At 60.0% G+C, this 15421-nt stretch overlaps 4 protein-coding genes across 4 annotated transcripts; all 4 read right to left on the reverse strand.

Annotated features, from left to right (window-relative positions):
- Positions 1-615: 615 nt before the first annotated feature.
- On the reverse strand, positions 616-2811 carry OPB (oligopeptidase b; the record flags this gene model as incomplete). Its single annotated transcript, XM_010706013.1, has 1 exon — positions 616-2811. One exon carries the CDS (start codon positions 2809-2811, stop codon positions 616-618), a length of 2196 nt encoding a protein of 731 aa, XP_010704315.1.
- Positions 2812-4007: 1196 nt separating this feature from the next.
- LPMP_090780 (hypothetical protein) lies at positions 4008-4706 on the reverse strand (the record flags this gene model as incomplete). Its single annotated transcript, XM_010706014.1, has 1 exon — positions 4008-4706. The coding sequence occupies one exon, from the start codon at positions 4704-4706 to the stop codon at positions 4008-4010; it is 699 nt and encodes a 232-aa protein (XP_010704316.1).
- A 774-nt stretch (positions 4707-5480) lies between these two features.
- On the reverse strand, positions 5481-9350 carry LPMP_090790 (hypothetical protein; the record flags this gene model as incomplete). The annotated part of the gene is made up of 1 exon (XM_010706015.1): positions 5481-9350. One exon carries the CDS (start codon positions 9348-9350, stop codon positions 5481-5483), a length of 3870 nt encoding a protein of 1289 aa, XP_010704317.1.
- A 1130-nt stretch (positions 9351-10480) lies between these two features.
- On the reverse strand, positions 10481-14398 carry LPMP_090800 (kinetoplast-associated protein-like protein; the record flags this gene model as incomplete). The annotated part of the gene is made up of 1 exon (XM_010706016.1): positions 10481-14398. The coding sequence occupies one exon, from the start codon at positions 14396-14398 to the stop codon at positions 10481-10483; it is 3918 nt and encodes a 1305-aa protein (XP_010704318.1).
- Positions 14399-15421: the final 1023 nt, after the last annotated feature.

Genomic DNA, 15421 nt, shown 5'->3' on the forward strand with positions numbered 1-15421 from the left:
TGACCCCTGCCTGCGAGCTCCTTGCTTCCTCTCTCCATTATCTTTATACACACACACACGCCTCTGCGTGCGGGCACAGAAGTGAGGCAAGATCTCTGAGAGGAGGGGGGACGAAGGCTACACCGAGGCCATAGGCGAGGTAGCATGTTCGTCTCGATCGATCCAACTTCTGAGGAATATGCAATCGTGTCATGCACACTGAGGCCATACTGGCAGGAACAGAGCTCGTATATGTGCACTGGTGAGCGTGCGGAGTCGCATGTCCCTCCAGATTCCTGCCTCACCGAGTGGAGAGAAGGGGGTGGTGGTGGTGTCGGATGAGGGGTGAGAAGGCGACTTACTCTGAAGATACGGGGACAGTGGAAGTCGTGAGAGAGAGAGGGAGACAGACTCACGACTCCACGCAGCGCAGACTTACGACAGATAAAAAAGCAAGCAAGCCAGGCGTCGGGCACGAACAATACACACGCTCATAGGCCGACCATCCACCCCCCCCCATTTTCCCTTGTGAAATACATCCGCGAGCGACTACGCTCGTGTCGGTGCGAGGCTGCGCTTCGCTGTACGTGTGCCAAATCGTATCCTGTCCTTGATGCTCGTCGAATCCCCCTCTTTTTACCTGCGAGACAGCATGCGCACGGTGCTCTTCAGGTGCTTGCAGACGAACGCCTGCTGAATCGCCGACTCCTTCCAGAACTTGTAGCGGTCTTTGGCGGAGAAGTGTCCGCTCTCCATGTCCATGTTCAGTAGAATTTCATTGTTGTCCGTCTTGTACTCACGCAGCTTGGTCACCCACTTGGCCGGCTCCCAGTAGGCCACGCGGGGGTCGTGAAATCCGGACTGGATCATGATGTTTGGGTACGCCTGCGCGCGGACGTTGTCTACGGGGCTGTAGCTCAGCATGTAGTCGTAGTACTTGTACTCGTTCGGGTTTCCCCACTCTTCCCACTCGCCAGTCGTCAGGGGGATGCTGGGGTCGCACATGGTCGTCATCACATCCACGAACGGCACGCCGGCGAGGGCCGCTTTGAAGAGATCGGGACGCATGTTCAGCACCGTGCCCACCAGCAGACCGCCGGCGCTACGCCCCTCGCAGGCCAGTTGTGACGGCGTCGTCATCTTCGCATCCACCAAGCACTCGGCTGCTGCGATGAAGTCGGAAAAGGTGTTGCGCTTTGTGAGGTATTTGGCCCCTATTTCGTACCACGCACGGCCCATCTCACTTCCACCGCGAATGTGGGCTATGGCGTAGATCATGCCACGGTCACAGTAGGGCAGGTGCTGAATGCTGAACTTAGGGTCCACACAGAGGCCGTAGCTGCCATACCCGTACAGCATGCACGGCTGTGGCTGGCTCACGTCGAGGTCCTTGTGGTAGACGATCGAGAGCGGAATCTTGGTCTGGTCCGGCGCGGTGGCGAAGCGGCGCTCCACTTTGTAGTTGGCGGGGTCGAATCCACCGCCGACCTCGCGCACCTTCACAGTGGTGCGAGAGTGGTCCCGCGGGTTGACGTCAAACCAGGTGTTTGGCGTGGCGAGGGACGAGTACTCCATGCGGAACGTCGGCTCTTCGTACTCCGCCATCTGGGACTCCACGAGGTGCGCCGTGAAGATCGGTTCCTTCATCTCCACCTCGCGCAGCCCGGTGTCGGCCTTGAAGATGCCGTCCTTTGGGTCCACCATCATCGTCCAGATGCGCGTCAGCCCGGCGCGGCGGCCTTCCACGACGAGGTAGTGCGCGCGCACCGCGATGGTTTGCATAAACACGTCCTCGTTATGACCCACCAGCACCCTCGAGAAGTCGCTTGGCTGCTCGCGCGGTGCCATGACAAGCTTGTGGTTCACCGCCCCACCCTCGTTCGTAAGGATGAGAAGATGGCTAGCGCCATGCAGCTGCACGTCGTAGCGCACGCCTTTCTGGCGCGGCCGCACCATCTCAAGCGTATTGTGGGCATTGCCCTTGCGTAGATCAAGCAGGTGAATCTCTGTCGTCTCCGACGACTGCGAGCCGATGCAAAGCGTGTTTCTGTCTGCGGACTTGTAGATGAAGGTGCTGAATAGTGGGTTGTTTTCCTCGTAGAGGCAGACGTCCTCGGACTGCGGCTGGCCCATCACGTGGCGCCACACCTTGTTGTCGCGCAGTGTCTCATCTTTGGTCAGGTAGAAGAAGGACGTGTGGTCCAGGCCCCACACAATCTCGCCGTTCGTTCCGGTCACTGTATCAGCGATTTTTTCGCACGGGTTCGACACCTTCTTGAATTCAATGGCGTACACCTCGTTGCCGCTCACGTCTACCGAGAAGGCCACGAGGTCGTGCTCCTGCGGCGCCGGCTCCACTTCCATCACGTCACAGAACGGCTTGCCCTCGGCGACCTGGTTGACGTTGATGATGATCTGCTCCGCCGCGGGGTCGCCGGGCTTCTCACCTTTGGGTACGCGGCAGTAAATCTTGTAAGACTGACCTTTCACCTCGCGGGTGTAGTACAGGTATGGGCCATCCACGTAGGGCGCGGACATGTCGTCCTCCTTGATGTGCGAGAGGTGCTCTGCGTAGATGTCATCGCGTAGCTGCGCAATGTCGGCGCTGCGGGCCTCAAAGTAGGCCTTCTCCTTGTTGAGATGCTCAATCACAGCCAAATCTTTTCGAGCGTCATCGCGCATCCAGAAGTACGGGTCCTCATGATAGCGTGGCGGGTTCATCGGGTTCGGGCCACGGTCCTCCCCCTCCACGTAGCCAAACGTGACGCAGTGCGGTTTCTTGGCGGCAATCGGCGGCTTCGCGCTGGTTGCGTTGGCGTTGTCCGACGACATCGATGGAGACTCAGCGACAGAGAAAGAAGAGATGCCACCTCAACGGGCGAAGAAAAACACACGTCTGTGTGGATGCGTGTGGGAAAGAATAAACGATATCGAGAGGTAGTGTGAGTCGCAGACACCAGCACAGTAGTGGGAGAGCGAGAGAGTGAGAGGCTGACGGACGGCGGTGCCCACGAGTGCTTTCTCTCTCTCTCTCTCTCTTCTGTATGTGTAGAGTAGGCCCTGCGTGTATGGGCGCGAGGAGCGGGACGCTAAAAGGAATGATGAGGGGGCAGCAGGTGCGAGAGGTACTGGATGTGTATTAGGTGACAATGACTGTTGGGGGGTGGGGTGGTGGTGGTGGCGGGAGAAGGGATAAGGGGGGCGAGGAGCCCGCTCGATGAGAGTGTGGTTGGGCGAAGGAGAGGTAGAGAGAGAGAAAAGAGAGAGAGCAGGCGTGAGTCGCACTAACTCCAAGAGGGAAGAGGAGAAAAGTCCACGACTAAACGTTGTTAGGTGTCCGCGATGCGCAGTGGTGTGCGCATGCGTGTTATCGTGAGTCCTAGTGGAGTCAAGAAGTGTGTCGAGGGAGGGCTGGAGTAGGGGGGGAGGGAAGTGAGCACGTGGTGAGGGAGACGGCGGTGCTGGGTTAGCTTTCCGTCTCTGTTGTGGGTGATGTTTGTTCCTTCTCGGTACTCCGTGTGATGAGCGCCGGGCGCTCACTGCCTCAGGTAAAACGGTATCGCAGCCAGCACAGCAAGTCACACACACATAGAGCAGGACCACTGAGCTGAGCAAAATATCAGTGCGGCTGGGCAACGCTTGCATATGAGAACATTTGGGCGTCACATAGGGGAAAAAAGGGGGTCCAGAGGTCGCGTTATACATCGAGCACATTGCGCTGCTTTGGCAATGCGGTAGTGCACCACACAGGAAGTCCACACATCATAGCGTCCTCCACTCAGCCTCAAACACCACCACCAGCAGCAGAGAGGGAGAGGAATGTGGGCGTATCTATGCGCGGTGACGATGTTGGTGGGGGAAAGGGGGACTTGACATGGAAAGCAGAGACCTTCACTCTCTATTGAGGCGATTCTGATAACTACTGAGAACGAGGGCCAGCAGAAGTGAAGAAGGGGAGGTAAAAGCTCAGTAGCCTGCACGCATACGCATGCGCGTGGGACTGTGTGTAGCTGATTCGTTCGCAGTACTCAGTTCTTGCGCCGTGTCACGTGGTCGTAGATGACAACTTGGAGATAGTCTTTGCACGGCACCACAGTCCGACTACAGTTTTCGCCAGGTGATGGTGAGCTTGGGTCTACGTGGATGGCCTTGCGGTCGCGCTTGTGCTTCATGACGAGCCCCAGTGAGCTGTCAGCGAGGACCTGGAAGGTTGGGCTGTTGTTGTAGAAGAGTGTGTGTGTCTTCCAGTTGTAGTAGCTGAGGTCGCTTCGCTTCGGCAGCAGCTTCTTCTCCTTATTGAAATACGCCTCAAAGTTCTCGCTGCGCAGACGGTGGCCGTAGTCGATGTAGGCGGACACCTCCTGCCCACCTACATAGTCGCGCAGGAACAGTACTGTTGCGAGCTTGCCGGTGCGCACCAACGCCTCGCGCTTGGCGAGCGCTGTCAGTAGCGGGCTGTCACTCACGTCCTTGCCGGCGCTTGTGATGATCTCGGTGCTCTCGCGTCGCTTGAGCGGGCCAGTACGGGCTAGCTGCTGCGCTGCCTCGAACTCGTCCCGGCTGAGCACATCCTTGCCCTTGTACCCTAGCTCCACGATCCTTCGTGCGGCATCTTGGTCCTCAAGGTAAAAGAGGTCTTCGCCGGTGACTTGCTGATCGAGGTAGTCCTCGTAGGTGTTGAAGTCCAGCACGTTGTGGTTACCCCCATCCCGGTCAGTGGCTGCCATGCTGTTCTTCTTCTGGGCGATGGAAGAGGTGCACTTCTCTGTGGGTCGATGCGCGTGGGAGTGTGCCCACAGCGAAAGGGTTACACACAGACGCAGACCGATGCACCGGGAAAAGGGGAGGGGGGAATGCGAGAGGGACGGCGGCAGGCGAGCAGCATTGTTCGTGTATGGTGCCGCGTGGCCGACGCATGCAGGAGAGAAATGAGAAGAGAGGAGAGGGTGCATTCAACAGAGAAAGGCGCTTAGAGAGAGAGAGAGAGAGACAAGCACGCGTGAGGGATGGGCTGAGGGCGAACAGCTGAGATAAAGGTACTCCCCCCCTCACATAGAGGTGCAGACCTGTACAGTACAGTACACGAAGAGATGACGAGGAGGGGGGGGGAAGGGACGTTAAAGAGCGACCAGCAGCGCCATTGCCCGCTACCCCTCTGCTGCTGCTGCTGCCTACGTTAACGGCTTCCAAACATGACCGAGACCGACTCGGCACACACCACACGCCTGCATTTTATTTTCGTTCGCCCCCCCTCTCCTCCCCCTCCTCTTTTGCTCACTTTATTCGACTTGTGGGATGGCGTACTGCCAGACAACTCCACGATGCACTCGCGCTCCTGCGTGCGTTAAAGACTTACAAAATATCCAAACCACCAACCTACACACATACACACAGAGAGAGAGGGAGAGAGAGAGAACACCCACATGTTCCACACCACAGCCCCCCCCTTCTACCCCCCAGCTTCACCACTCGCTCTCACCTCGTGCGCATGTGCAAAGCGCTCAGCTGCAGCTGCGGCAAAACCTGTGACACATCTCCACCCACTGCACCAGCATCGCTGCGATCAGTACGCAAGCCAGAGTGCTCTTTAAGACCAGGTGCTCATCCATGGTCACACCAGGCAGGAGGCGACTCACGTACAGCGGCGATTCAGCACGGTCTGTCAGGAGCACCGCCGCCACCATCATCACCGTCACGCACAGGAGCAGCACCATCATGATCAGCATCCACACCAGCACGATCATGACCGCCGGGCCGCCGCGCAGCTGCATCCGTACACGGCGCTGCAGCTCCTCTGAGGTCTTCGACTCCCCTAAAGGGAGAGCGGTGGCGGTCGTGGGGACTTTGGTAGAGACTGCATCGGGGCACTTGACTTCCACCGCGGCCGCATCGGTGTTTTTATGCTTTCCATTCCGCTCCCCGTTTGCCAGGAGAGGTGTGGCTTCGCTGGGGAACCGCGCTGCCGCGGCTGCTGCCTTTCGGTCCCGCTTGTGGAAGACCGTGTTCGACGGGGTTCGGTGCATGACGGGCAACTGCACCCCAGCGTTCGTAATCGAGCGCAGAAGACTGCTGAGGACGATGGTGTAGATGACGCCCGTAGCGATGCCGCAGACGCTGATGCAGGGATTCAGGAAGCGGTACTTTGCAAGCCAAAACCCAATACCACTACCCGACGGCGACACCGCCTGGACTTTGGTGGTGACTCCGTCGCTCTTGCCGCCGCTGTTCGATGCCGACACATCTAGACCGAGGATTGGTGCCCACGAGGCCCCTGTGCTGATCATCCACATGGCGCACAGCAACGTTGTTAGCAGCGCCACCGGACACCACCGGTTGATGAGTGATGCCAAGCGTGGGATGAAGCACATTGGCATCGTCACCAGCGCATACGTGAAAAGAAGCACCGGCGCATGGCGCTGGTGCATTGCCCAGCTGTCCTGGTCACTCGTGAGAAACCTCGCCTCCGCCGCGCCCCCTGTGCCCTTGTCGACGTTGGTGGCCATTTGCTCGCTCGATTTGGTCGATGCGGCCACCGCTGCGGCAGCCGCCTGCGTAGGGACGAAGATAGCAAGACCGGAGCTCATAAGCAGCACCATCGCTGCTGTCAGTAGGCCAACAGTCAAAGAACGCAAGAAGAAGTAGAGCGAGACGTCATGCCGCACGGCAGACCAAAGCCTACGCAGCGTGACATCCTTCGCGCTTGCGTGCACGGCACGCTCGATCTGGTCTCGAGGGCACAGCATCACGACGCCGAAGACCAACGCACCAATGAAGCCGGTCACATACACAAGTGCATCCAAAAGGGCTGCAGCGATGTAGATGTAGTAGCTCAGCTTGGGGACGATGAAGGAGCCAAAGGCGTTTACGATGAGCCACCCCAATAATAGGATCTGCATGCTGACGCTCACACCGGCAGCTACGCCAACCTCGGCACTCACGATGGTGCCCAGTCCACCCAGCAGCAAAGCTTCTCCGGCACCGTAGCAGGATTGACCAAGAAGGACCAGCCGCAGGTTTGTATTGCGGTAGCCCTTGCGGAACAGCACGGCACCGAAAAATGTGAGACCAGTACCGACGCACAGCGTGAGGTGGACAAGAGCACCAACCGACTTCACAGAGAAGATGCTAAGCCACGGCTGCTTTGCCGCGGTGGTAGCAGGAGGCGCACATTCATTCTCAGCGACAGCGACCGCTGCCGCCTTTTCCGCGTCCTGCTGCTGCTGCTGCTGCTGCTGCCAGCCACCAATTACGCACACAGCGCTGAAGAAGGTGAGGAGCACGAGCGTGCACGCGCCCAGCCTCGCCACGACGAGCAGGGCACTGTGGCCGAAGCGGTTGTGAAGTGCGTAGAAGTCCTCGCCCTCGGCGGCCTCGAAGACATTCACGGTGCCCAGCACAATGCCAGGGATGAAGAGGAGGATACAAATTAGTGTGACAAGGAGAAACAGTAGTAGATGCCGCAGCACCGAGGTCACCCACAGCCGCTGAAGGTACGGAAGCCGGTAGCAACGCGTGGTTGGTGAGGGGAGGATGCTGGCAAACAGGGCCGCGTTCTCCGGCGAAGACGGGGACCACACTGGCGCCACCATCCTCTCGAAGACTAGCCACTGCGCCATTGCCGCCGAGGTTCTGTGTGGCGTGAGGCTCGAGCGTGGGGTGTTGTATTCGGGTAGCGGCAAAGACGACAAGGACGTGGCGGTGGGGGTGTGGTTGAGAAGCCGTCGCATCAGTTCGTCCTCATTTACGGCGGAGGCTGCAGGACTGATGCCGTGGCCGATCTCGTCGGGTGAGGGCACCACGCGCAGGCTCGACATCTCATCCATAATATTGTAGCAGTAGTAGTTCGAGTTCACCCATGCGCACTCGCAGGCGAGGGCGGCCGCCTCCTCCGTCTCCACGTGCTTCTCCTGCTCTGCCGACGCGGTCGAGGGCAGCTTTTCAACTGCCCGGCCCGTCGCGCCGTACACGCCGCTGAGCTGGGTGGCCATGCCCGTCAGAGATGGCGGACTGCGTAAGGGTGTTGTCGAGGCTTGGCAGTAATTGCTGTAGTCGCACCCAGCCCGCAGCGTGGGCGGCGGTGGGGCGACTTGTAAAGCCCAGAAGAACTCGGCCACATCAAACAGTTTCGAGCTCGAGCGGGGAAAGTGACCCCTGGCGCCGTTGCCGTCGAGGCAATTTAGGGGGCTTGGCGGCAGCCTTTTCGGGGATGGGGAAAGAGCCAATGGCCCCTGCAGCCCCGCGTACTGCCGCACTTTCTCCGACTGCGCCTGCAGGTGATCACTGGAAGTGGACGAAGGCGCGGCTTCCGTACAAGTCGCCGAGGCTGGCGCTGGTGAGCGTCCCGGCGGCGGCTCGATGGGGGAGGATGGGATACTGCCGGACACGGATGACGCCGAGTTGGAGAGAAGGGAGGCCGTGGTGGGGGAGGCGAGCGGGGGGTGCAGCGACGGTCGGCTGGACGCCGCCTCCTGCGTTGCCCCCACGGTAACGGGACTGCTGTCGCGATGCAGCGCTACCGCATTCCATGCGCCGATGGCAGGCGGGAAAGGGTGCTGCTGCCTGTCCGACGCCGCCTCGCTTGCGGCGTCATCCTTATCCTTGATGCCGCCGTACCGGCGCAGAGTCTCACGAGCCTCACGGAGCGACTCGTAGAGCTGCTGCACCGCCTCCTGACTCGCCTGCAGCTCCACCGCCATCCGCGAGTTCTCCGCCTGCAGTCGGCTCAGTTGGTTTGTCTCTGCCACTGTGGGTGACAGAATCGAAGACGTCTCGTGATCACTCTCGCCAAGTGGCTGCGGCCCATCGCACACCATGGACATGAACGATGCCCTTAGGGGGATTTCGCTGCCTGGAACCGCGTCGCCAAGGTCCGTCGGCGTGCGGATGGGGAAGGTTGACGAGGAATGGTTGCCCAGCGCGGCGTTCTGCTGCTGCTGTAACGGGGTGGGCAGTGCACGCGTCGTCCGAGGCACTGCTGGAGAAGCTGGTGCCATGTTGATACCCAGTATGTCGGCAACCCATCTCGGCTGTACGTCACCATCGTCGCTGACGTTTCGGGCTTCCGCCCTCTTTATACAGCCAAGCTGGTCATAGAAGCCTCTGTATGCACGAATGCGTGCCAAGTGCTCGTCGCGCTCAGTGATAAGTCGGTACGAGTCCTCCTCGTCAGCCCAGACAGAGATGTAGGAGTTGTCGTCTGTGCCGCCGCCGCCGCCGCCGCTCAGTGGAGACGGCTGCTGCGCGACGACAGGTGTGGCTCTAGGCTCCAGCGAAGCCGCGTCCTCAGCGTTACTTAAGCGCTGCTGTTGCTCTGACTCTGCTTGTGGCGCCTGAGGATCACCTCGTTTGTGCACCCTGCGGCGCGACGGCATGATTTATTCTGCTGCTGTTCCACGAGATGGGGGTGGGGTGGGGGCGCGGGGAGTGTGCAAGGGTGACGGCCAGTGCTGAGTAGATGGTGACAGTCACGTAGAGAAATGTAGAAAAGAGATCTACAACAGAGTTGTTTAAGCGGGTGAGCGTGATTACGTGAAGACGTCGTGGTGGGGGATGGCAAGTGCAGTGCGATACGCACGCGGCGAAGCGCGCCTGTAAGCCTTCTCTGTGCTTGAGGTAGACGTTAGCAAGAATGGGAGGAATCGATCGAACTCACAGATAAGCAAAGGAGAAGGTGACTTGTCCACCCCAGAGACCCACAGACAGAGGCATGCAGAAGGGGAGGGGGGGGGGGAAATACTAGAGCAGTAATGTCTATGGATCAGTGCGGCAGCGATGGTGCTGCAGTCGACGCGCGCAGGCAATCAGTGAGGGAGTAAGAACGATGTGGGACGTCTATGCGCTCGAGGTGAGTGGAGTCCAAAAATGACAGACAACGTGCGGCGTGACAAAAGGCGCATCACAAGAGCGAAGAGGGGAGGGAGGGAGGGGGGGGAGTGAAAGGAGAATGGAAAAAGGAGAGAGAGGGGGGGGGTGCAGGTAAGGCCACACACACCCACACCCACACCCACACACACGCGCATACAGACAGACTTGCTAATTTTGTTGCAGAGGCGGGTGTATTCCCCCGTCTCTCCCCTCTACTGCGAGCACCGTAATGTCAAGGCAGAGAATGTGAGGAGGTGTATGTGTGTGTGCGTGTGCGTGTGTGTGAGGAGTGGAGGGGAGGGGAGGGGGTGGTGGTACTGTGAGAGAGAGAGAGGGGAGCGCTCTTGTCTTGTCACTTTCAGCTGCCACTCCTTCGCTGAGTCGCTGCTGAAATTCCGCAACAACAGAAAGAGAGTAAATTAAATGCGAGAGAAGCGACACCCTCACACCCACACCCACACACGCATCGCTCAAGCACAGACGAGATTCGCGAACGCACACACAAATGCGCGTATTCTCCTCGTGTGCCAAGCGAGCTCATCCGCTTGGGAGGAGGTGTGTGTGTGTGTGTGTGTGTGTGTGTGACCGCATTCGCCATCCAAACCGCCTCCGCCGCTGCCCACTCCCTGACGACCTCTCAAACATGGTATTTCTTGTACTGGAGGGTTGTCAGCGAGAGCAACAGCAGGGCGCAGAGACAGGCGTTCATCCCGATACACTGGCGTCGGCTGAGGAAAGATCCCGTGGTGCTCTCATACACTTTGCACATTATTTGCGCCGCCAAGTCGGAGCCCTTGCGGTTGCGGTCGTGGCCGCCACCCTCGTGGAATACCTTTGCACTACGCGCCTCCTCCTGCATCAGTCCCGCGGCACGCTGCTGCTGGTGTGTCTCGAGGGTCTCGCTGGCGCTCGTCAACGCCGCCGACGCAGCAATCACGCGCTCGCTGATGTCCGAAAGCGCCTCTTGATGTTCTTGCATGCTGTTAAGGCGCATCAGCTCCGCCCCCGTCGCAGAGTCGCCGGCGTCCTCAGCAGCAACCGCCGTCTTCATCGCTTGCAGCTTCTCGCGTGCAGTCCGCCGCGCTTCCTCCAGCTGCGCTGCGCGTCGCTGAGCTTCCAGTACTTCCTGCTCCATCGCGGCAAACGAGCGCTGGGATCGGGCAGCTGCGGCCTTCATCTCCGCCCCGCAGAAGCTTGTTGCCACCTCGGCGGCGGCCAGCTGCGCGCCCAACGCCTCCACGAAGGCAGCACTCGCCTCGGCCACCCGAACCTGCGCGTGTTCGAAAGAGTTGTGCTTGGGGCGCTTTAAAGGATGCGCAGCTGAGTGGGCGACGTGCCCTTGCTGATACTCCTGCTGCCTTTGCACAGACTTGATCGTTTCCTGTAGTGGAAGACGTGCCTTCTCGTTCGCTGCGGCCTGAGCTTGAGACCTCTCGAACGCTCTGTGTAGGCGCTGGTGCTCTTCCTGGAGAGCCGCCTGTGCTAACGTTGCCTCCTTCAGCTTCTGCTCCAGCGCCGCCAGCTGAACTGCGTGTTCCACTGCTCGCTTTGCATCTGCTGCTGCTGATGCCTCCTGTTGGTGCCGACCTTTTCCCGCCTTCATGGCCTTCTCGTGACGCTGCGCCTCGTCCAGCTGCTTCTTCATGGCGTCCATCTGGTGGAGTAGCTGCTTCTCACGCGCTGCCGCTGCGGCCTGTGCCTTGTCGAGCTCCTTCTGGAGCCTCGTCCTCTCTTCCACAAGAGCTGCCTGGGTGGTGCGTAGCTGACTCTCGAGATCTTCCAAGGCCTTCTCTGCCTGTGCCGTCGACAGTTCAGCTGCTGCGCAGGCTCCTCGCGCATCGGTCTCCACCTTCATTATCCGCTCTTCCGCCGAGGCCAGCCGAACCTGTGCAGCTGTGACTTGATCTTCAGTGCTCTTGACCTTGGCTTGGCTCTCGGCCAGCGCCGCCTTGTGCACCTCTGCCGCCTCCTCACAGACTCGCAGCAGCGCCTGGACGCGTTCGAGTTGAGTTGTAGTCACCTCAAGTGCCTGCCGCATCGCTGCCTTTTCCTGGAGTGCCTCCTGAGAGGCCAGGCGCTCTCCGACGTCGTCGAGGGCTACCGTCTGACTCGCCGTCTGTGCCGCCAAGGGCCGCTTGTCCGCGCCGAAGGCATCGCGCAGCGACTGAGTCTCACGGGGAGCCTCCGTCTCCTCCTGGACCTCCTCCTCCAACGACGCCAGAGGTGCCACTTGCTGCCGCTCACGTAGGCCTTCCGCGTCCAACCAGTCGCGTGTGCGTTTGCGCTGCTTGTAAATCGCCATCACCGTCGGGTACGCCCTCTCTTTGATCACTGCTCGCACGGCCTCACTGCTGCCGCTGTCGGGGTGGGATACGGCGCACTGCCCATGCAGACTCCCGCGCGCCAACTCAACGTCTACCGCAGCACGGTCTGGGTCCTGGCAGATCATGGGCACGTCCTCTACAGTGGTTCGACGCAGATCGTCAGGTGAGTCCTTCACCACCTTTTCCCATTCATTTCCTGTGAGGTCTTTTCTATGTTGCGTGACTATGGTAGCGTTCGAGGAGCGTTGGCTTGCGACTGTTGTGGATGTCGGCGGGAGCGGCAACACCGCCCGTTTAGGGTCCTGCAGAGCTTCCGCAACGAGCTGCTGCTTCACCATCGTGAGCTCGACTATGTCTGGCGCGGGTGTAGCTGTGTTGTGGTAGAGGGAGGTCTCTCCAGACTTCTCGCACGTCCGCTGCTGCTGGTGGCCCACGACACACAGGATGCTGCTGCGAAGAATGTAGCTGCTGTGCAGGGAGCCTGGCTGAGGGTACATCCACCGCGAACCAGGAGGCATCATCGTCGGGACCTGCTGCTGCTGCTGCTGCTGGGCCACTGTCAGCGCAGTAGGAGAATTGTTGACAGCGCACACACTGTCCGTTGTCTTCGCCATGTCGTCGTCTGTCATCGCAGCTGCGTCAGTTGCGGCACACGGCACCGAGGCGTTGCCAGCTGGGACGGCTATGACAGCGGCCATTGTGCTCGACCGCTGCTGCGCGGCATCAACACAGGCTTCCGCGGCCGCGTTACTGTTCGCCGCTGCCTGGGCTGCCGTGGAGCGCAGCCGTGCTGACGTCGACATGGGCGGCGCCGCACCGCTAGCGGGGCTCACCGATGTTCGGTGGAGGCGCTGGGTACTCGTCTTCGCCGCACCTGGCGACTCGGCCGCTGGCACAAGGGCGTCTGTTAAAGCTGACGAGCGACGCTGCGACCATGTCTCGCAGTTCGTAGGGTAGATGTTGAGTGCGTCGGAGCGCTGCTCCTGCAGCTGACGTGTCTGCTCAGACATGACGGCCTCGATCTCTTCCTCAAGGCGCTGCAGCTCCGCTGCTTCTGCCTTCATCTTTCTGCGAGCGTCAGCGAGTGCTTTGATGCGCTCAGCATTCTCTGCCCTGAACCGTGCATGGGCGTTGCCTGCGTCTACCAGTTGGACCTGACGCATCACCCACTCGTAGAACTGACCGAGAGCCTGACTACCTTTGAGTGCATCGGCGTAAGAGAAGTGCGGGTTCGATATAAAGTTCTTCCTCAGTTCCTGCACTTCGGCTGGCGTGAGCTGCACGTTGTGGGAGGAGGCGACCTTAGAGATGAAGGACGGGCTGCGCATTGCAGCCACCACGTCAGTCCAGTTCTTCGTCTTCTCACCGAGCACGCAGAGCACGGCGTCCATAACAAGCTTCACCACTGCCGGCGGCAGCCGGTAGCCCTGAATTTCTCGCAGATGCCGTCTATCAATGTGCTGTACTTTCTCTTGTGCGCCGCGCAGCTGTCGCCTCGCGTCTTCGAGGGACGCCTGCACTGCTTTCTGGGCCACTTGCAACTCGCGCTGGCTCTTGCCCGTCTTCCTCATCTCGCCGAGGATTTTTTCGACGCGGTGGAGGAACTCGACACGCTTTTCCTCAATTTGTCGAGTCGGCACTGGATTTGCATCCCCATCGCCATCCACCTCGGCGGTGACACCCTCCGTGCTGCCGCGGTGCAGGTCGTCAGCGTGGAGGAGGCTTCTGCACTCCCTGGAGTGGGTCGTGAAGGCCAGCACGCGCGTGTACGCTTGCGAGAGCGCCGCGGCGAGCTGCTTGTCGTTCTCGTCATCATCGCCGCCGACGGCGCTCCTGCAGTGGCGGCTCGCCGCAATGGTGGGAGAGCTGTCAGAGTCAATGCCGTCTTCATCCCGTTCGAAGCGCTGAGTTTCTTCTAACTCCTTGTGCGTGGCGTTGATCTCGGCAAGGCGAACGGCCGACATGAGGACGTGCCGCTGGGAAGAGGGAGGGTGGCTGCCGATACCACCACCACCACTTGACCTTGTCGGAGTCCCAGCGGTAGCATCCGACGGGTTGAAATGCCCAGCGTCTCCGTGTGCACCAGCTACCGGTGCCAGCGAGATCCATGGCTGGATCAGCACCGTCTGACACGCAGATGCAGGCATTGGCGACGAGGTGACCATAACAGTGACAATGCCCACCTTATCATCCGGAGCGCCGTCGTTGGCGTGGTTTGCCTTCGGCGGCATGACCTCTAGTGACTTTCCCTTGTCATTCGTAGGCGCTGCGTTTGCTTCGGGGGGGGGGCAGTGGTGTGTGCTTCCACAGAGCCGCCAGCAGTGGAGGAGGAGGGAAGCGCCAGAATGGATCCAAGCCGCCACGAGGTTGTGCCTGCCGTTTCGTCGAGGAGGCACTCGTAGGCGACAATGGCGCCCACCGTCAGCAACGGGGAGGCTGCTGCGGCTTCCGCCATCTCCATGCCGTTGCTTCAACCGACTGCCTGTGTGGAATAGTTGATGTTCGTGTCACCTCGCTCGCTTGCATCCGTATAGCGGTCGAGTGGGGGGGGGGGTTGAAGCTGTCGCAGCTGTGGCAGCAGCTTTGTTCTCGCGTGTGTTGTGTGTTGTGGCACTACCGATGAATGCCTTGTGAAATCACAAAGAGAGAGAGAGGGAGGGAGGGGAGAGGGAAAAACACCAGCAGGATGCCGGAGTAGGCGTGTCGTGCGTGCTCGTGTCTTCGACTGCATGTCGTGCGCGCTGTGGTAGGAGGGGGGAATGAGGAGGAAAAAAAAAACGATGACGAGGATAGGAGAGGAGGGTGGCACCAGGGGCCACGGAGTACGGCGGCGCGCACCAGGCCCGGGCGCTGACACGCACACGCTGTGTGGTGCGTAACAGGGTGCAGACCCAAGAAAGCTAGCCAAGAAGAGAGATGCGTGAAGGACGTGTGTGTGCGCGTGTGATCTTGCTGTTGATGCGTCGAGAGTCGCGCGGCAGGTGGTGTTTGGGGATCAGCCCTGATGAAGATGGTGGGCAACGATGACTATGTGGGTATGGCTTCTCGCGCACCTGATTATGTTGTGGGCCCAGGTGCTGATATGGGCAACGAAATGGTCAGGTGAAAGGGTAGGGAAAGGAGAGAGAGGAGGAAGGCTATGAGACACAACAGGCGTGCGCGCGTGTCTGTGCACGGACAAGGAGGTGGGCCTCCCACAGTAATGACAGAGTGCCGCGCCACAGCGACAGCAAGTGAGAGGAAAGGGAAAAGGG

This window comes from Leishmania panamensis, assembly GCF_000755165.1.
Source record: "Leishmania panamensis strain MHOM/PA/94/PSC-1 chromosome 9 sequence".
In the NCBI taxonomy this organism is placed as follows: domain Eukaryota; phylum Euglenozoa; class Kinetoplastea; order Trypanosomatida; family Trypanosomatidae; genus Leishmania; species Leishmania panamensis.